Source organism: Artemia franciscana, chromosome 17 (assembly GCF_032884065.1).
Source record: "Artemia franciscana chromosome 17, ASM3288406v1, whole genome shotgun sequence".
Classification (NCBI taxonomy): domain Eukaryota; kingdom Metazoa; phylum Arthropoda; class Branchiopoda; order Anostraca; family Artemiidae; genus Artemia; species Artemia franciscana.
In genome coordinates, this window is record NC_088879.1 from 7,690,858 (window position 1) to 7,712,276 (window position 21,419).

At 33.8% G+C, this 21,419-nt stretch overlaps 1 protein-coding gene across 1 annotated transcript in view; it reads right to left on the minus strand.

Annotated features, from left to right (window-relative positions):
- Positions 1-785: 785 nt before the first annotated feature.
- Positions 786-21,419, minus strand: part of LOC136037821 (rho GTPase-activating protein 45-like) — a 23,215-nt gene continuing 2,581 nt past the window's right edge. The window contains exons 3-8 of the mRNA XM_065720657.1: positions 17,724-17,907; positions 13,807-13,998; positions 11,466-11,650; positions 8,059-8,543; positions 6,625-6,779; positions 786-3,767 (exon numbers count right to left, since the gene is read on the minus strand). Of these exons, the coding sequence (XP_065576729.1) occupies positions 2,937-3,767; positions 6,625-6,779; positions 8,059-8,543; positions 11,466-11,650; positions 13,807-13,998; positions 17,724-17,907 (2,032 nt within the window). The 3' untranslated portion in view covers positions 786-2,936. The remainder of the gene's footprint in view (positions 3,768-6,624; positions 6,780-8,058; positions 8,544-11,465; positions 11,651-13,806; positions 13,999-17,723; positions 17,908-21,419) is intronic.

Below are 21,419 nucleotides of genomic sequence, written 5' to 3' on the forward strand. Positions count from 1 at the left end.
TTTTGGTGCTATTAGTGGTAACATTAAATTCTACTTGTTGAAACTACTTGAAAACATGTGAAAAGTAAAACATCGAGTGATGTTTATCACAGTCTAAGCCTCTCTTTTTTTTTTTTTTTTTTTTAATAACGGTGTTTCTATATTGTTTCTTCCATGATAAACTGATTAGTAAACTAATAATGATTCACAAACCTCATATTGTCGTATTAGTTTTTTAACCATAAACAACAAGTAGAAGGATAGGGAATTTTTTTTGTAAGACAGTGAAACGCAACTTAAAATGAAGATTTCGGCTCTATATCCAAGGGCCATCCTCAACAAAACAAATGAAAAAAAAAGAATATAAAAGAACTCACATTACTTGTCACATTACTTGTGATATTGTATAAGGAACATCCTTACTTCACAGAAACTCAACCAGGGCTCTAAAGTTAACCAGGACTCTAAAGTTCAACCTGGTCGACCTTTTCTGAAGTAATGATGCTAGTACGGTTTTGAAAATATTTAGTTTTTAAAGGTTGTACTTTAATATGAGTTCTTTTATGTTCTTTTTTCATTTGTTTTGCGGAGGACGGCCCTTGGATATAGGGTTGAAATATTCTTTTAAAGTTGTAATCCACTGTCTTATAGAAACAATCCCTATTGTTCTGCTTGTTCCTTATGATGGAAAGGCAGTGCTGTCTTCATCGCTATTCACGTTTAGTTTTTGAACCACACGCGCATTTTTTAAATGGTTGGTAGAGCGGCAACGAAGTTTTCTATGCTACAAAAAGTACACTTTCAAGTCATCTGGATATGCCCAATTTATTTCATTGATATGGACGATGATAATAAATTCAAACAATAAACAACCGTAAAAACTTTGAAAATCAAATCACTACAACAATGGCAGTATTTAAAATAACAAATCAAACAACAAAACAAGAAATCAACAAAAACAACAATGATTATACTTAAACTGAAATAAAGTAAATAAAAGCTAGTTTGTGAATGTCATTCAGACACAATAATCTTTCTTCCTCCTTTTATTTGATTCTGTGTCTACTACTGCTTGAAATGTATTAAATAGCCACTTTTTATTCTCCTTTTTGTCCCTTCAACAGGCTATTGCTGGAAAATATCCTCCTCATGTAGTTGAATAAAGCATGAAATACCCCAAAAAACTTGTAAAACCAAAACATTCTCAATTTATGAAAGTTGTTATTGCCAGGACAGAAGTAGTAATTCAAAAGCTGTTGCATGAAATTTAAAATCTTTTTTGTAAAATCTTGATTTAAAGCCTTTCCTTCCTCAAACAAACAAGCTCTGCCATTCATTCCAATCCGTTATCTCCTCTCTCTCAAGCTCCGCCTTTCTTCTCTTTTTTTTCTCTCAATCTACTTAGAAGCATGTTTCTTTTTCAAAGCATGCCATATCTCTTTTTTCTTCTTTGTTAAAGCCTTTCCCTCCTCAAACAAACAAGCTCTGCCATTCATTCCAATCCGTTATCTCCTCTCTCTCAAGCTCCGCCTTTCTTCTCTTTTTTTTCTCTCAATCTACTTAGAAGCATGTTTCTTTTTCAAAGCATGCCATATCTCTTTTTTCTTCTTTGTTAAAGCCTTTCCCTCCTCAAACAAACAAGCTCTGCCATTCATTCCAATCCGTTATCTCCTCTCTCTCAAGCTCCGCCTTTCTTCTCTTTTTTTTCTCTCAATCTACTTAGAAGCATGTTTCTTTTTCAAAGCATGCCATTTTCCTTTATTTTTATGCCATTATTTCCTTTTTTTAACTCAAGGAAATAGCTGGTAAATATACTTTTTAACATCAAAACAGTTTTTGTCATATTTTGGAATTCAAAATACCCTCTTTGAACAAATAACTAGTAGTCAAGACTTATGTTCCCTGCAGAAGGCTATTTATCTGCAGTACTTCTGCATCATTATGCCAACACATAAAAACAACATTGCTATCTTCCGATAAGAGATATTAAGTTTTTTCAATCTACTGAACAAAATCTTAGGAATTTGCAGTGTTTGTTTCAGATTGAATAATATGGATTAGAAACATGCGAAAACGGGAACATTTTCTAAGCAAATTTTGGTTATTTTCTAATAAAAAGTCGAAATGATATACGAATAAGGCTAACTTCAGGGGTGTCAATTTTGGGGGGTTCAAATTCCCCATTAATTTTGAAAATACATTTTTTTTTTTGGTGTTTTCATTGAAAAATGTCTTTTCTTTGTATTTTCATTGTAAGATTAGAAAAACTCCCTCCCCCTAGATTTTGGAAAACATAACACCCTATATTTTCACGCATTACCATCCCCTGTCTAAGTAAATGGATATATTTGAAACTAGAGAATTCAATAATATAAGTATCTTATCTTTTTGGTGCAGGTTAAAACTGTATGGTTGTTGGAAAATAACACATTTTGCAAGGAGCATAAAACTTTTCAATGAATTAATGAGCTCCTAACACAATTTCAGTTTTTCAACGGCTTTATAAATTTATGTCGGGTAACATAACGCTTTTTTAGCAAATGTAGCTGAGGGTATATTAGGAATGATGACTGACAGCAGTGAAATGAAGTTGTTGGTTGTGAAATGAAAATGAAATGAAATTGCTGGTTAACTTATTTAATTCCACATTGTTTTAATAATATCCACTCAAATTGATATTAACAATCAGGTACACTTTCAAAAATACAAAACCATCCTCGAGTGTGAACCTTAATTTTAGGCAGAGGTACCAATTTGGGGGAGGGTGAGGGATTCATTTTGAAAAATACCCTGTTTTGGTATTTTTATTAGAAAAATTGAAAAAAAACTACCTCCCCTTTATATTTTGAAATTTGTTTTCATTATTTTGTTGGATTTTCATTTAAAAAATCGAAAATATCCCATCCCTAACTTTTTCGTAAATTGGCACTACCAATTTCAGGTTTTTTTAAGGTGAACTAAACAAACTTTTCCACTCTCCGTTCAAATTTTTTTGTATCACTCATCTTCTTTTCTAAATCCGTCGAAGTTCGCTGTAATCGACTTGCCTCCGTTCGAAATCTATACAGACTAGAGGCCGCTGCGTCTAACACCGTTGTTTCTGGCTTATCGCCAACACTTACCACACTATACTTTGTCTTTAAATCACTAGCAGATAACTGGGATAACGATTTCTGCAATTTGTAGTTTTCATGAATGGTAGCACCTGTTACTGGTATATTATGAATATGAAGTCCAGGAACTTGAATTTTCACTTTGTTTTCATCTGAATTAAAATTAGGTGCCGTAACCGTGGCTAATTTTCTTTCCATCTTTTCTTCAAAATGTTGGGTCTTTCCTTCTGCTAATTTTGAGTCATATTTTGGCTCGTTCAACTCTTCAGCGCTGTGGAAAATATCGTCATTTGATTTACTTGGGCTGGGAGAAGTAGAAGGAATTTCGGCTGCCGATAATCGATGACCGTCTAAGAACGACGCACTCTGTGGTGATGTCCCTAAGGACGTTATACCAAAAAATTGATTTCTCCGTTCATGATTGATTATTGCGTAATGACGTACTATTGGCTCATTTTCAATTGAGCTTTCAGCGATTGAGCTTGCTGATTTAGGAGCATCTTCTATACTTGATAGAGAGCTTTTGGATTTAGAAAGAGCTCCGCTTTGATTGATAGTTGACCGTGGCGGAAATTCGAAAGATAACTTTTGATGCGGTGTTCCGGGTTGAGATGCAGATGAGTGCTTCCTAGCATCAGGACTGCGTTCTTCACTTCCAAGAAGATTTAGGCTACCCTAAAATTAAACAATCTTAAAATTTTCAAAACAGACAATTTGTAAAAAAAAATCATGATATTTTCGAAAATTGATAAAAAAAATAGTCGGACTTGAATTTGTGCAAAATGAACCAGAAAAATACATACATATTAAGCGAAAATATATATACCTTTCCCAATGCCTAAAACAGCTACTAAAAGGCAAACCTTAATATAATTCCAATTTCTTGTAAATGCAACTTTGTTTTTAAGCCTTGATCCTAAATTTTATAAATCAGACTAATTTTTTTCTTGGCTCTGCAAAAGTGAAAAAAAAGTTGGATTAAAAAAAAGCATGTCAATATAACGTATAGAGAGAGGCCCTCAAATTACAACAAAATTTGGCCAGATTCGACCTTAATTGAAAGCGAATTGATTGTACTCTTCAACCAGAAACTCAGAATCTCAATTTAAATACGTTTAAAAGCCTTTAAATACGTTTAAATACAATTTAAAAACTCAGAAACTCAATTTATACGTTTTCTGCCAAATTACTACTTGCTTTATTTTATTTTATGCATCTTTTCAATAAGCATGACCCAATTTTTAGAGGGAGAGGGGCTGTACTTTCTGTGCTTTCTTGTGTGTTTTCATGAGTCCCAATGCTATCTAAAGTGGAATTAAGAAAAGCTGCCTCTTGATGTCAATATACGCATAGAGAGAGGCACTCAAATTACAACAAAATTTGGCCAGATTCGACCTTAATTGAAAGTGAATTGATTGTATTGTTCAACCAGAAACTCAGAATGTCAATTTAGAATCTCAATTTAAATACATTTCAAAACGTTTACATACGTTTAAAAACCATTTAAAAACTAAAAGAATCTCCATTTATACGTTTTCTGCAAAATTACTACTTGCTTTATTTTATTTTAAGCATCTTTTCAGCAAGCATGACCCAATTTTTAGAGGGAGAGGGGCTGTACTTTCTGTGCTTTCTTGTGTGTTTTCATGAGCTCCAATGCTATCTAAAGTAGGATTAAAAAAGCTGCCTTTTGGTTTCAATGTACGTATAGAGAGAGGCACTTAAATTACAACAAAATTTGGCCAGATCCGACCTTACTTGAAAGTGAATTGATTGTATTGTTCAACCAGAAACTCAGAATCTCAATTTAGAATCTCAATTTAAATACGTTTAAAAGCGTTTAAATACGTTTAAATACAATTTAAAAACTCAGAATTTCCATTTATACATTTTCCGCAAAATTACTACTTGCTTTATTTTATTTTATGCATCTTTTCAGTAAGTATGACCCAATTTTTAGAGGGAGAGGGGCTGTACTTTCTGCGCTTTCTTGTGTGTTTTCTGCAGCCACTAGTACTTCTGCCACTTAATATTTTTAACCCGCAAAATTAACGAAAATATGTTTGTCTGTTTAGTCTCATCCGTTTCTCTGAATCTTATTTGATTTAAACGATTTGGACCAATGGATGTGGTTAACTTATAAGGAGTGGAAACTGACGGTAGTTATAAAAACCGTTAAACGGTAGTTTAAACGATTTGGACCAATGGATGTGGTTAACTTATAAGGAGTGGAAACTGACGGTAGTTATAAAACCGTTAAACGGTAGTTTAAACGATTTGGACCAATGGATGTGGTTAACTTATAAGGAGTGGAAACTGACGGTAGTTATAAAACCGTTAAACGGTAGTTTAAACGATTTGGACCAATGGATGTGGTTAACTTATAAGGAGTGGAAACTGACGGTAGTTATAAAACCGTTAAACGGTAGTTTAAACGATTTGGACCAATGGATGTGGTTAACTTATAAGGAGTGGAAACTGACGGTAGTTATAAAACCGTTAAACGGTAGTTTAAACGATTTGGACCAATGGATGTGGTTAACTTATAAGGAGTGGAAACTGACGGTAGTGTCAATAAAAAAGCTAGCTGTGTATTTTTCTGTGTAATAATATGAATCACTGGTTCAACTAGTGTAGTTGTAAAACTAGGGTAGTAATAAGGGTCTGATCTCAGTTACTTGCAAAAACGAAGTCATAGATACGAGATTGACATAATTGGTACAGATCCGTTCTCTTTGAGGGAGCTGGGGGTTGTTAATTTGGAAAACTCGGAAAAATTGTTAGCCATTGAAAATGGTCATTTTTCGATTATTTTTCTCATTTTAATTTCATTATATTAAAAAGAAAAAAAATGCTAAAAAATATAAGTTCTAAATAAAATAAAAAGAAAAAGCCACCTGAAAAATTTTTCACATTTGATATAAAATTTACTGTTAAGAACAAAATAGAAAAGTTAACTGAAGTAATATTTTAGAAACACTATTTTCTTAAATAATTGAGTATTTTTAAATTTAGTATTTTAAATTTTATTTGATTTATAACTTAAGAATACAATATAAGCTCTAATGTAAAAAAAAACTTTAAATAATTTTGAACGATTTTCCATTGAGACACGTAACATTTTAATCTATTTTGTTTAATATATTACAAATAGACTGTGTTCTAAATATGATTTTATTTGAAATTTAAGTATCTTTAAGTGTGCTGAAAAACAATTTGTTTAGCTGAAAAATGAGCTGTTGAGCCAAAAGTAAGCTGTTGAGCCAAAAATAAGCTGTTGAGCCAAAAAATGAGCTGTTGAGCCAATAACAATCTGTTGAGCCAAAAAATGAGCTGCTGAGCCAAAACTAAGCTGTTGAGCGAACAGCTCAACAGCTGTTGAACTGTTGAGCATGCAATATTTCTGTAAAGCAGAGAATTTGGTGAAGGGCTCACTGGGAATATTTTATTGTATCCAAATCGTGGCTCTGAGTGGTCCTAATTAAATTTGCAATTTCACCAAACTCTTTTAAATTTATAATAAGATACTTACACCTTCTAGACCGTGATAGTCCCTCAATGAGCTTCGAAAAATCTTAGGTGGCTGGGAGCCTTTTAAACTTTTTGGAGATCTTCGGAAAGGTATTGCTTCATCATTCAGATAATCAATTATATCCTCCTCAGATGACGGACTTGAACGATGGTCATCTGAAAAAGTGAGCTATTTAAAAAAAAAAAACTAAACTTCACAAAAGTTCTTTTCAATTAATTACCCTAGACTAACAGCAAAAAAACTTGCCGCGATTGGCTATACTCATTGATTCCTACAAAATGAAAAAGGACCTTATGGCGTTCTGCATGTACAGCCATGACTGATTTTTCAATTAAAGAATTATTTTTATTTTATTTTTGCTCTTATAATAAAAATTGCGGAGAAATTTGCCTAGTTGCCTGATCAAATTGAATTTTTTTTTAACTTTAATGATTACTCGACCAAACAGCTAAAATTAAAACAGTCGGCAACCATGACCATTGAACATTTGCTCTCTTATGAGAACAAATGCTTGAGCGTTATGTTTGAGCTTGTAAAATCTGCGGACGAACATTGTTTGCCATTCATAGCATCGTTATCTCTCACGAAAGATATATCCCCTCTCCTCTCTTTCTTCTTTTCTTTCTTTATCTCTCTCTCTCTCTCTCTCTCTCTCTCTCTCTCTCTCTCTCTCTCTCTCTCTCTCTCTCTCTCTCTCTCTCTCTCTCTCTCTCTCTTTCTCTCCACGCTCTCTCCACCTAACTGAAGAATCATTTCAGAGCAGATGCACTTCTATTCAGCATGAATCTTCCTAAACGTAAATCCTTTTCTATATTGCGTTACTCTGCATTTAGTTTTAGACATTAATAATTGATACTTCTACTCATATTATTACTGACTTTTAAAAAATAAAAATCCGAACTGATTAAAAAGTTTTTATACTTAAATTATCCCAAAATTGGTAAAATCCCACCACAGTAAATAGTAGACTGAATAAAGGATTTTAAGGTGGTGATTTACCTAAGCAAGAATTTGTTTAAAGAACTAAGGATTAAAGAATTTGAAGAAAGATAAGCTTTATAAAAATGATTGAAAAGGAATTAATTGGTTTAAATTTCTAGTCTGGTTTAAATCCGAACTTAAAAAACTTCAATTTGATCAGGCAACTAGGCAAATTTCTCAGCAATTTTTATTATAAGAGCAAAAATGAAAATAAGTGAATCTTTAATTGAAAAGTCAGTCATGGCTGTACAAGCTGAACACCATAAGGTCTTTTGTTATTTTACATCAATTAACGAGTATAGCCTATCGCGCAAGTTTTTTGCTGCTAATCTAGGGTAGTTAGCTGAACTTATAAATCCGAAATTATTTTTATACTTAAATTATCCCGAAATTGGTAAGATATCACCAGAGTAAATAGAAGATTAAATAAAGGATTTTAAAGCGGTGACTTACCTAATCCAGAATTCGATTCATTGAATCCCGAGGAGCTCGTTTTAGGTTTTTCGACAACAAAACCAGGCAGGACAACTTCCTCCACTTTTGTCTTCTTCTTCTCATTGAAAGAGCTAGATCGCTTAGGCGTTCTTACAGTCTTTTGCTCATCTTTGGCTTTAATTAGTCTCTCTTGTGGCATCTCACAACCAAAGATATGATCACAGTGTGTTATCAGTAGTTCAATTACTCGGCTTTGCTGTACCGTGTCAATAAGACAGTTTAATGTGGCACTTTCTGCTGTTCTTAACAGAGTTGGACCGAATACAATGCCTAAGTTTGATGGCGGCATCTTGTTACCTTCACTTTGTTCTGCAACGCGTTTTAGATGACGCATCAAATAACTGAGAGTTGGTAGATGGTGCTTTGGAAGCCGCCTACACAATTCGCGTAATTCTTCTAATATGGCTGCTAAGTTGTCTGTCGTAGAACAATCTTTCGCCAACCTATAAATATTTGTTATAAATATTTATATATAGACAATATATAATATTTATTTTTGGCTTCAGCTGATGTTACGTAGCAAGGGAGCTAAGGCAAAGACAAAGATAAATGAGGAGATAAAGGTTTTAATGTGGCTATAGGAAAGAGAAAAAGAGAGATTAGTCTCCCATACTTCCATTATAGAAATTAGGCTTTAATTCTATTGGTTTATTTTTGTGGCGTATTTTTGCAAGCCAATCACATTATTCCTCATTCCTGGTGATAAAAATAGCCCCATCTTTATGACTCTGGATTAACTAATGCTTTGGATTAGCTAACACAAAGCGACAGACAAAGAAATGCAGCTCCTGGAGAAACGGATGACTCATCTGATTGTTTTTTTTTTTTTATGAGAAATACAAAGCCAGTAAAAGCAATAGAAATTTTAAGTAACAAATGTCTTTTTTAAAGTAAAATCTATGTTCCTCTGCGGTTAAAACGTCTTGTACGAGTTCTCAATTTAGTTGGAACTCTCAATTCAGTTGGAGGCACTAGTGAGGGAAGGAGAAATATGAATCAATTTAATGTATTTCTCTCGCCAGATTATGAATCCGTTAGACGGGATGTTTCCATGTTGGTATAAGGTTATTTCAGTGGGAACTTGGTATAAGGTTATTTATTGGTATAAAGTTATTTCAGTGGGAACTCGGTATAAGGTTTAAGGTTATTTCAGTGGGAACTCGGTATAAGGTTATTCAGTGGTACAAGGTTATATTCGTTGTGAATGCTTATCGTCGGATTAAATGCGAGAGGTTTGAGTTATAAACACTTGATGGCATAGGTGTTGTAGTAAGTAATTATCGTTAGGTGAGTCTTTGTATTTCAGTGTCTATACCCACAAACTACGAGCAGATACCATGGCGCTACCATGGCGGTACGCATGGTGCCTGAAGATGCATTCTAGTAGCTTGCATTTAAAGTGTTACAATTATACTAGCTTGTAACAAAAGTGATCGCAATTATGCCTGTATAGTTCTAAATCAACTAAAATCATCAAAATTGGCATAAGGAAACTATTCAAAAATTAAAAACTTGGACTTGAGACGAAAACTCAGGCTCTAATACTGATCTTATTCTTATTGCAAAAGAATGGCTCATGATGGAAAGACGACAGTGATAGACGTCTAAAATCTTAATTTATTTTTTAAATTTATTAATACCTCTTCCAAGATTTTGATACTATGCAGACTTTTCGACAACGTATCATAAGCTTAAGTAACAAAAGTTCTATGTAGTGCTGGAGTCTACTTGGCACTAATACCTCACTGTTAAAATTTGCTCTGTAAGGTTACATAACGCAATATAAAGTCTTAAGTTGCTTAAGTAACACAAGTTCTATGTAGTACTGGAGTCTACTTGGCACTAATACGTCACTGTTAAAATTCGCTCTGTAAGGTTACATAAAGCAATATAAAGTCTTAAGTTGCTTAAGCAACAAACGTTCTATGTAGTGCCGAGTCCACTTGGCACTAATACGTCACCGTTAAAATTTGCTCTGTAAGGTTGCATAACGCAATATAAAGTCTTAAGCTGCTTAAGTATCAAAAGTTCTATGTAGTGCTAGAGTCTACTTGGCACTAATACGTCACTGTTAAAATTCGCTCCGTAAGGTTACATAAAGCAATATAAAGTCTTAAGTTACGTAAGCAACAAAAGTTCTATGTAGTGCTGGAGTCTACTTGGCACTAATGCCTCACTGTTAAAATTTGCTCTGTAAGGTTACATAACGCAATATAAAGTCTTAAGTTGCTTAAGTATCAAAAGTTCTATGTAGTGCTGGAGTCTACTTGGCACTAATACGTCACTGTTAAAATTCGCTCTGTAAGGTTACATAAAGCAATATAAAGTCTTAAGTTGCTTAAGCAACAAAAGTTCTATGTAGTGCTGGAGTCTACTTGGCACTAATACCTCACTGTTAAAATTTGCTCTGTAAGGTTACATAACGCAATATAAAGTCTTAAGTTGCTTAAGTATCAAAAGTTCTATGTAGTGCTGGTGTCTACTTGGCACTAATACGTCACTGTTAAAATTTTCTCTGTAAGGTTACATAACGCAATATAAAGTCTTAAGTTGCTTCAGTAACAAAAGTTCTATGTAGTGCTGGAGTCTACTTGGCACTAATACGTCACTGTTAAAATTCGTTCTGTAAGGTTACATAAAGCGATATAAAGTCTTAAGTTGCTTAAGCAACAAACGTTCTATGTAGTGCCGAGTCCACTTGGCACTAATATGTCACTGTTAAAATTTGCTCTGTAAGGTTACATAACGCAATATAAAGTCTTAAGTTGCTTAAGTAACAAAAGTTCTATGTAGTGCTGGAGTCTACTTGGCACTAATACGTCACTGTTAAAATTCGCTCTGTAAGGTGACATAAAGCGATATAAAGTCTTAAGTTGCTTAAGTAACAAAAGTTCTATGTAGTGCTGGAGTCTACTTGGCACTAATACGTCACTGTTAAAATTCGCTCTGTAAGGTTACATAATGCAATATAAAGTCTTAAGTTGCTTAAGTATCAAAAGTTCTATGTAGTGCTGGAGTCTACTTGGCACTAATACGTCACTATTAAAATTTGCTCTGTAAGGTTACATAACGCAATATAAATTCTTAAGTTGCTTAAGTAACAAAAGTTCTATGTAGTGCTGGAGTCTACTTGGCACAAATACGTCACTGTTAAAATTTGCTCTGTAAGGTGACATAACGCAATATAAATTCTTAAGTTGCTTAAGTATCAAAAGTTCTATGTAGTGCTGGAGTCTACTTGGCACTAATATGTCACTGTTAAAATTCGCTCTGTAAGGTTAAATAACGCAATATAAAGTCCCAAGTCACGTTATATGTAGTGTGAAAGCGCCACAAGGAGCTGAGATTTGATTGTAGCTTCTTACCTGACAAACTCAGGATACAGCTTGGAAGTGAGTAATGGCTCTGGCAGCTGGCGGAGGTACAATTTTAGGACATTTGCAATTATATTAGGATGAATTTCAGTCATATCAACCAAATCAGCTCCATTTTCAAAAGCTTGGCAGAGTTTTTCGACTTTTGATTTGACTCCAGACACACGATAGAGGCCCTGAAATCAAATGTGCTTGTGTTGTATTGTATTGTATCAAATTAACGACGATTCTTGACTACTAAGGCCCCTGCGTCGGCTCTGCAGTGCAATTCTGCAGCATGATTCGATCTCTGGGTAATGAGAATTGTTTTTTGAATTTTTAAGTAGAATCATTAGATCAATTTCTAGTTTAATTTATTTGTAATTCTTTCAAGAAAAGGAAATTAGTTTGATTTAATAAGCAGTTAATAATATGGGGTGTTTATTTCCCTAACGGTATGGGATATTAGCAAGGGCAGGGACAAAATGGTTTCTTCTACTGTATATCCAAGAAAATACTAAATTACTCAATAAGCTATATTCTAAATTGAAGTTTCACCATACGGTTATTTATTGAGATTGTTACCACAGATATTGTACTTAAATTCTTCAAAAGAAAATTGCATATTATTGTATATAATTGTATATTACTATTGCATATTACTTGTCTTGCTACTTGAGAAACTACTAAGAAAAAAAATATTCCAATCATACAACAGAGATTTCCCTGAAAATTAACGTTGTAAATGCACGAATATTTGCAGTAAATAATTTTGCTAATATTAATTTCGGTGAGATGTAAGAGAACACAATTCCCTATCAAGGAAATTCGAAAAATCCCTAAAGATTAAAGATTGCAAATGCACTGTTTATTTTGTAGATATTTAGAAACATTGTATATGTAGTAGAAAAGCAAAAACACATTTTTTTTTTCTTTTTTTTTTACAAAATGTGTCTAGTCTGCTGGTTAACGACGCCTCTTGTCAAAACTGCTGCAGTTTGACTACGGTCTTGACTTCACTGCTTGGCCGTTGTGCCTTACTGCTTGTACTGCTTGGCCGTACTGCTGCAACTGGAATCAAGTTCCAAGCCCCATATTGCCAAGCAGAGATTAATTAAATTTTCCCCCGTTCAATATTCAATTACTTACCAACAACTGGCTTGGTATCAGCTTTGGGCATCTGATAAACTTTTTTAGGCTGTATTTACTGCCAATAATTTATTTATCACAGTTTACAAAACAATCGTTCAAACTGAACTTAAATACTTGAGACTTTAACCACTCCATGCTTACTAACAGAAGTTTAAATAATTAACTTAGATATCAGGAGATGGTTTGTCCAAAAGTGAAGTTTACCCCTCCTCCTATTATACTCCAGCTGAAATAGTTTAGTTTTAAGGAGCTTTATCCTCATTAATTAAATTTAAGTGAGTAGCTGCAGTATGTCTTGGTGGTGTAATCAGAGGTAAATTTTACCCCCATACCCCTCCGAGAAAAAAACGTTGCGTAAATTTGTACAAAATGAAGCTGCCGTATAAACATTCTGAAGAACAGGTTTACAGTCAAATTACTGATGTTTTATTAACTTTAAGATATAGTTATATGATATTCCAATGTAAGGAAAAAGTCCCACCGACCAAAACACGGTAAAAATTTTAGTAGACGTCAAATTTTTATCCACAAACTGAGTTTGAGAAGGATTCTACTGAAAAGAACAGAAAAAATATATCTTTCAGCAACATGAACTTTTAAGTAAAAATGCACAAACTTATTTACACTGATATCAGCACCGGATTTACACGTAATACTTTCTGTTTAATTTAAGTTTTCTGTAAGTTTTCTTACTTCTTTTGCTACTAGTAGAAGTAACTAGAAATCGAGTTCTCCAGAGAAGATTCATTTGGAGGTGTTCCATTGACGAAATCCTTCATAGAGGTATCTTAACCTATCCTCCAATCTTATAAATCTTTAGAAGGCCATTAATTAGTAGATTAAATTGCCCTTATTATGGTATTTTTCTTTTCGAGCAAGCTATTCTATTCTATTTATTTCCTTCCCTTCAGAAAATAGTCAGATCTTGTTCAACCGGGAATTTTAGCTGTGTCCCTGATACAAAAATATTATTACAATTGGTAAATAAATAAATAGATATTAGAGAGTAAATTATTTGTGAAACAAATGAAATAAGAGCCCTAAAAATTTATTTTTGCATACTTTTAGAAGTTTAAGAACCATATTTTCAATTTAATTTAAAAAAATTTCAATTGCAAAACAAAGTTTACGTTATCAGCCTACAAAAGAACTAAATAAGTAGTTCAGTTCAAGTAGTTTTTAAGAAATAAAAATTTCTTACATTTATTTGAAGGCCTCTTGCTTCTATTTCATTTACGCACCGAATGAGCAGCCGAGGTATGGGGCCTGATCCAACTTCCGCCAAATGTTGAGCCAGATCTACGCCAAATGTAGTCATTTTTCGAGGTAATCGTTTATGCCCGCATTGTATTGCTAAGAATTCTAAACACTTTTTATGTGAAGCAAGACCACACTAAAAAAAAAAGTTAGCTTAGAAAGTCATGTCCAGTCAGGTTAGGCCTACCGATGAACAAGGTTCATAAAGTCCATGAGAATACATTTTTTGCAAGGTACAACCACACTGAAATATTTCTTAGCCAGCTTAGATAGTCAGATCGGGTTATGCTTACGGTGGTCTTATATTAGTTAAGTAGGCCTAATCCAGTAATTTACATGAAGTCCGCAAGTATTAAATGCAAAAAGTCCACGAGAACACATTTTATATGAAGCACAAACATACTGAAAAAAAATTAGCTCAGAAAGTCACGTCAAGTCAGGTCATGAACAAGACCCATAAAATCCATTAGAACACACTTTCTACAAAGCACAACCACACTGGAAAAAAACAGTCGGCTTAGAAGGGCATATCAAGTTAGGTCTACAGTGGTCTTATTGGTTAATAGGCATACCCCAGTAATTTACATAACGTCCACGAGAATAAGGTCCATACGTTCAATGAGAACACAGTTTTTGGCGAAGAACGGCAACACTGGAAGAAAAAGCTAGCTTAAAAAATCATGTCTAGTCTTATTAACAGTGGTTTTACATAGGTTAAGTAGGTCTACCCAAACTATTTACATAAGGTCCGTGAGAACAAGGTCCGGAAAGTCGCTTAGAACACATTTTGCGTGAACCACAAACCCAATGGAAAAAATATAGTTAGCTCATTAAGTCATGTCGAGTCAGGTTTACAGTGTTTTTAAGTTGGTTAACTGGGCCTATTCCATTGGTTTACGTATGGTCCTTGAGAATTTAGAATAGGGTGAGGAGGTGGCAAGAGGAAAACCATTGAAAAGGGAGGAAGAGAAGGGGAGCATTCTCCAGTGTGTTGAGCCCAGGCAGCTAACCTGTGATGAGCTAACTCATCGTTGTGAGTGAGACCTTTGAGAGCAGTTACTTCCAGAGCTATGTTGAAAGCATGCGACTTGAGTCTTTTGCCTCCAATTAAATTAAAAAAAAAAGTTTTTTCAACTGAAAGCAAGGAGCAACACTAAAACTAGAAAAAAAATTATTACGATATGAAGGGGACTGCCCTTTCCTCAACAGCTCGCTCTTTACGCTAAAGTTTTAGTACTTTTAAAAAGGCTTCCTAGTGTTCTAATTAAACGACCCTTGTGTTTCAAGAGTCGCTCTTAAAAACAATTGGGGCAAAATTCAAACTTTAGCGTAAAGAGCGAGGTGTTGAGGAGGGGAAAGCCCCTTCATCCACGTAATAATTTTTTTCATCTTAAGCTTTAGTGTTGCTCCTTACTTTCAGTTGAAAAAACTTGTTATTTTCATTTAATTTCTGATCATTTTTAAGTAATGCCAGGAAATCTGGCTTCGTGGAAATCTCCACGAAGAAATCTCCCTCCCTACGGAAATATTTTCTTAACAATTCAATCCCAGGGAAAATTTACCATGCATAATTACGCTTAACAACTACACGCGTAAAATCGAAACAGAAAAGATAAAGCACGACATTTAAAAAAAAAATTGTATAGGAATTCTGGCAAAAACACCACTGCATAATTTACCCTGACCAGCTCACACCCTGGAAATTTTCCTCCTCAGAGAAAATTCCCCCATAGAAAACCCCCATCAAACGCCTCCCTCCAGCCAAAAATGTATACTTAATTCGCAATAACAAATACTATGTTTGAAAAATGGACAAATCTTATGACTTAAAGAACTTTCCCCTGTGGCTGTGGGGGTCAAGTTGTGTACAAAGGCATAGTTATTGGGCCTTTCAATTATGATAAGCAAAATGACTATCTCAAAATTCTAATCAGCCAACTTTAGGAAAAAAAGGCAGGGGAGGGGGCCAGGTTGCCCTCCAATCTTTTTGGTCACTTAAAAAGGGTACTAGAACTTTTAATTTCCGTTCAAATCAGGCCTCTCACGATATTCTAGGACTACTGGGCCAAGACGATCACCCCTGGGGAAAAAAACAAACAAACAAATAAACGCGCATACGTGTTTCTTCTGGCAAAAAATATAAAATTCCACATTTTTGCAAATAGGAGCTTCAAACCACTATAGTGAAGTTTCTGATAAGCTAAATCAGATGGTGTAATTTTCATTAAGATGCTAATGCTTTTAGGAGGTGTTTTCCCCTTTTTTCGAAAATCAAACAAATTTTCTCAGGCTCGTAGCCTCTAATCTGTAAGACTAAATTTAATTAAACTTATATATTTAAGATCAGCATTATAATCTAAGTCTTTCGATACATCTATTGGCATCAAAATTCTGTTTTTTAGAGTTTCGGTTACAATTGAGCCGAGTCGCTCCTTACTTACAGTTCATTACCACGACCTGTTCGATATGGAATCACTGTTTGCAGATACTTGTGAATACATATATAATTTAAGCAAAGTAACCCTTATATTTGCAATGTAAAGTGAACTGTGCAGACTACATACATGGCAGCTAAACAAAAAAGATTTTCGCTGTTTACAATTTTCCCGGAAGTTATAATCCTTGACAAGCATGGTACAATATTGGTCAAAAACTGTCGAATTGTTTAAACTATTAACAAACATAACATATATATTTATATATATATATATATATATATATATATATATATATATATATATATATATATATATATATATACTAGCTGTTGGTGGGGGCGCTTCGCGCCCCCCCAAACCCCCCCGCGCGCGTAAGTCGTTACGCGCCATATTAGTTACGCGCCATTGTAGTTGGGTCCCTGTGTCTCACCTGCGAATAGAGATATATATATATATATATATATATATATATATATATATATATATATATATATATATATATATATATATATGTTTTTAACTACGTAAAACTTGCGAATATACAACATTCTTCGCTGTCCCATTGTCTGTGCATATAAATAGATTGTCAGGTTTACTGACTCTTGAACATGCAACATATAATTGTCCATGGGAAAAACAATCCGTATTCAGAACTATACCTCATTATTCTAATAATTGCCCTTGAGCTTTGTTGATGGTGATTGCTAATCGAACATTCCCTGTGTCCCCGTCGTCATTTATATATCCCCCTGTGCCCCCCGACATCCCCGTTGTAGTTTTGTCCCTGTTCCCCGGTTGTCATTTATATTCCCTGTGTCCCAGTCGTCATTTGTGTCCCGGTGTCCCAGTTTGTAATTTCTCTTTGAGTGTCCCGGTCGTCATTTATATTCCCTGTGTCCCGGTGTCCCGGTCGTCATTTGTGTCCCGGTGTCCCGGTCTGTAATTTCTCTTCGAACAATCCCTGTGTCCCGGTCGTCATTTATATATCCCCCCTGTGCCCCGGCGTTTATTTTGTGTCTTTTTGGTGAAATTATTTTTATCGCGTTTGTTCTGTCTATGCGTGAAATATCATATCTCCGGTTCAGTTACAAATAAAGTGTTGAAGGTAACACGAATTTGATGTACGCCAAAATGATATTTCTGAGGGAAAGGTAGGTTACGCCAGGGTGAGCCTCAGTGTTATCATGCGTGATTGTAAACAAGATCAACAAATAAAAATGATACATAGAAATTGAAAACATCATCAAAACATAATAACATAAATGATTAAATAAATAGAAACATTTAAATATAGAGGTATAATTAAACATGTAATACAATAAAAATCGAGCATACTAACTATATAAAATTCAAACACATGACAAAATATACACAATTGAAGCTAGCCATTAGCTTAAAAAGCGCAAAAAGTATAACAGTATACCTCAATACATTCCGCTCCTTGGAAATAGACATAGGAATCACATTCGCGACATCTAGCAGGAGTCTTTAGTTTTTTGAACGTGTGAGAGCATGCTGCTTTTGACATTGAAGAGTGTCTTTCTGATGCCACTCCTTCTGGTGTTTGTGGGGTATCACCTACGGCAAAATAATTATATAAGCCAACCCTCCAACCAGGAATAGAGATAAGTAGGTTTCACCTTAGAAAGGAGGGGGGGAGAGGTACTTGGCTTACTGATTTTATAAGTAATTATTTATTTTATATATTTCTTTTCGATTGAGAAATAACCTGATTATTTTTGGTTCTAGGAGCGATAATGATGTGTCTTGCTTTGACATTGATATGATATGTGATACGTGCACCTGATATGTGCTACTTTGACATTGAAGAGTGTCTTTCTGATGTCACTTATTCTGGCGTTTGTGGGGTATCACCTACGGCAAAATAATTATATAAGCGAACCCTCCAACCAGGAATAGAGATAAGTAGGTTTTTCCACAGGAAGGGGTGGGGGGGTACATGACTTACTGAAAAATGCTTAGACCTAAACCCGGTTCAACGTACATGCCTTTAAACCAATTTTAGCTGAAATTCTTTTACCCAAACCAGTATACAGGTATGACAAGGAACATTCCAGCATTCATCAACGAATGGACCTTCCAGCAGCTTAACTTTTAAATTTTATTGAGTTTTGGTGCTAAAGAGCTTGATTAACTCTTAAAGTTTTATGGTCATTAGGACCCCCTTCCCCATTGTCAAAAATGGGTAAATGCCAGAACATGACAAAAAAAAAATACTTTTTTGGTAGGGAGCACTAATTTGTTGCTTTTTCTAAGAATTTGAACAAGTCTACACTAAGATACGTTGAAGGCCATTCACAATGCTCAAACATATAAGAAAACCCAGCAGGGATCTTTGGATATTGACCGTCTTAAAACTAGAAAGCAATCATTAAGACTAACAATTCCCGTCCATAGGGGGAAAGGAGGGCATTTTTTCCTAGAATCTTTGGTTTTTAAAAATGCCTTTTTTGCATTTTTACTGAAAATACCAACTTTGGTGTTTTTACTGCAAAGATTGAAAAGAAAAAAGAAAACTGACCCTCACCCCCATAGATTTAGAAAATAAATTCCCCCTCCTTTTTTTGATTTGGCCACTGCAGACCGGCAATGCTCCGTTGGAACTTCGACATTTGGATTTCTTCGTTCAGAAAATTTTCCCAGTTCTTTTTTATGATCTTAATCAAATTAGCTTCGGAAATTTTAAAATAAAAATGAAAAAAAATTCAAATTTTAAAATGAATTTCAAATTTATTGACTATTTTATGTCAATAAAAAGAGAGGTGTAACTCAATGAGATTTTAAACAATTATAGTCATAATTACGGCAAAGATTACAATTTAGCATCACCCGTAATGACAAGTTGTTCAGTAGACAGTTCATTTGATAAATTCATTTGATAAATGAAAATTCATTTATTTAAAATTCATTTAAAAATTCATTTGATAAATTCATTTGATAAATGATGCTGCTAATTGCAAAACACAGATGGGTAAAATTAACACTCGTTAAAGCATCTGATGACTTCTCAAGTTTATGAAGTTACTAAGAAAGCCCTTCCCCTCTCAAAAATCGATTAATACCAAGAAAGAAAAATAGTTTTTTGGTTTCGAGTGTCAAATATTTTTCCTTACCAATCCGATTAAGTCTAATCTAAGAAGAGATCGAAATGTTTCATCATATAATAAAACAAGAAACAACTTTTGGATAGTTCCTTCATACATTGGTGCAGAAGCGTATCCAAGATTATTTTTTTCGGGAGGGGGCAGTAATAAATAGTTTTTCCTTCTTTGATGGGGGGCATTAAACAAATTTTGGGGACGGAGGAGCAATCACAAAAAACACATTTTGTTTGATAACTTGAATAAGAAGTGGCAGAAAATCCAGACAAATCTAAGATTCAGGGTTGGGGAGGGGGCAAGTTTATGTACTACGATTTGGGATACTAAAATAAAAACTGACAATGCTTTTTTGAAGTTCGTCACTTGAATTTTGAATTTTCTCTACTTTTTTCATGGACATGGTCAAACTAACCCGTGAAATGTCCAATTAATATAAAAAATTAACTTCTCTCAAAGAACTAATCTATGTCAAAAAGTAGGGCAGCATAGCTTGATAAAATTTTAAGCCATAATTGTCACAGTTAGGATGAGGATAATAATTTAGTCACAGAAGATCGTTCATTTGAGATGCTGCTAATTACAAAACGCAGATGGGAAAGGTTAACACCCTTTTAAATAGAAACAGTAATTTAATAGTTTTGTAAATTAACAGAGTAAGGCACTTGAAAAACTTTTGGCTCTGTTGTTTAAAACACAAGATTTCCATTTAGATAAATGAATGAACCTTGTAAACTCGTTGCCTTGATTATGGTAATTGCTTAAGAAAATGGAATTTATCTGCCCGAATTGTAAAAAAGATTAGCTTTTTATTATCAACCTACAACTCTTAAAGGAGGAGCATTGACGAAATGTATATGAATGTCATATCATCTCCCTTCCAATGCATCGGTATTTTTACTTTCAAATCAAATTATTATATTTACTTTCAAATTTCATTTTATTTTCAAATTACTTTCAAGTTAAAAATGTCATTTAAGCCAAGTTTTGTAATTTGTGCTCGTCAATTTGTTGGACGTATCTGAGATCACTCTTAAAATGATTTTAATAGTTTTTAATTAATTTTTATTATAAATTAATTAATTGATTTGTAACAAACAAAATATTTTTTTTAATAATTACAACAATTAAATTTATTAATTATAATTATATATTAATTTTAAAATATAGTAATCAATTTTATAATAATTCAAATAATTATTTAAAACAAATAAATAATAATAAAAACAATTTTCATTAAATTAATTTTAATTAATTTTTTAAGGTCATTCCTCAAAGAACGTGTCTGAGGTCACTCTTAAATTAATTTATTGAAGTATCAGTTCAAGTTTGTTCGAAGGTATATTTTTACTACTCCTTACCTCCCTCAATCGACTTCCCTGAACGACAAGACGTGTTGAATAGAAACCATGGCTTGGTATATCATCTAATAAGTACGCCAACTAGAACCCTCAATTTCGCACCAAGAGCTGCAAAACCTCTATCAGGGGCATATCCAAGGGGGACCATAACCCCTCCCTTAATTTTTCTGGTGCCTTCATTTTTTTCCCCTTTTTTATTATTTGTGCCCTCACCTTGGGCAAAATTTTGCTCTAGATCCGTCTTTGTCTCTTATGCTTCAAAGTCTCAAAAACTAAGAGTTCAAATTTTACCTCAAAATTCCTTAAATGGCTTGGTAAGTACCGCACACTTTAAATTAATATCTGTCATGAAGTAAACCTTAATAATTTTAGAGCAGGTGTCAGAATATGACAAATTGTCATCATCTGCGTTAGAGTTGAATTAATAAACTTATGTTGTAGGCATAGTTATTATAAAATCCCTTTTATAATAAATTACTTGCTTTTAATGATACTGTTCAGTTGACATGATTGCAAGTGAAAGTAAATTCAAAAGGAGTTGGATTATAACCAAGTTTTTGGAACAGAAAAAAATATTTCAAAAATGATCAACAGCAATCTGTGGTCTACAGACATATGTACTCTGTGCGAGTCTTTGTT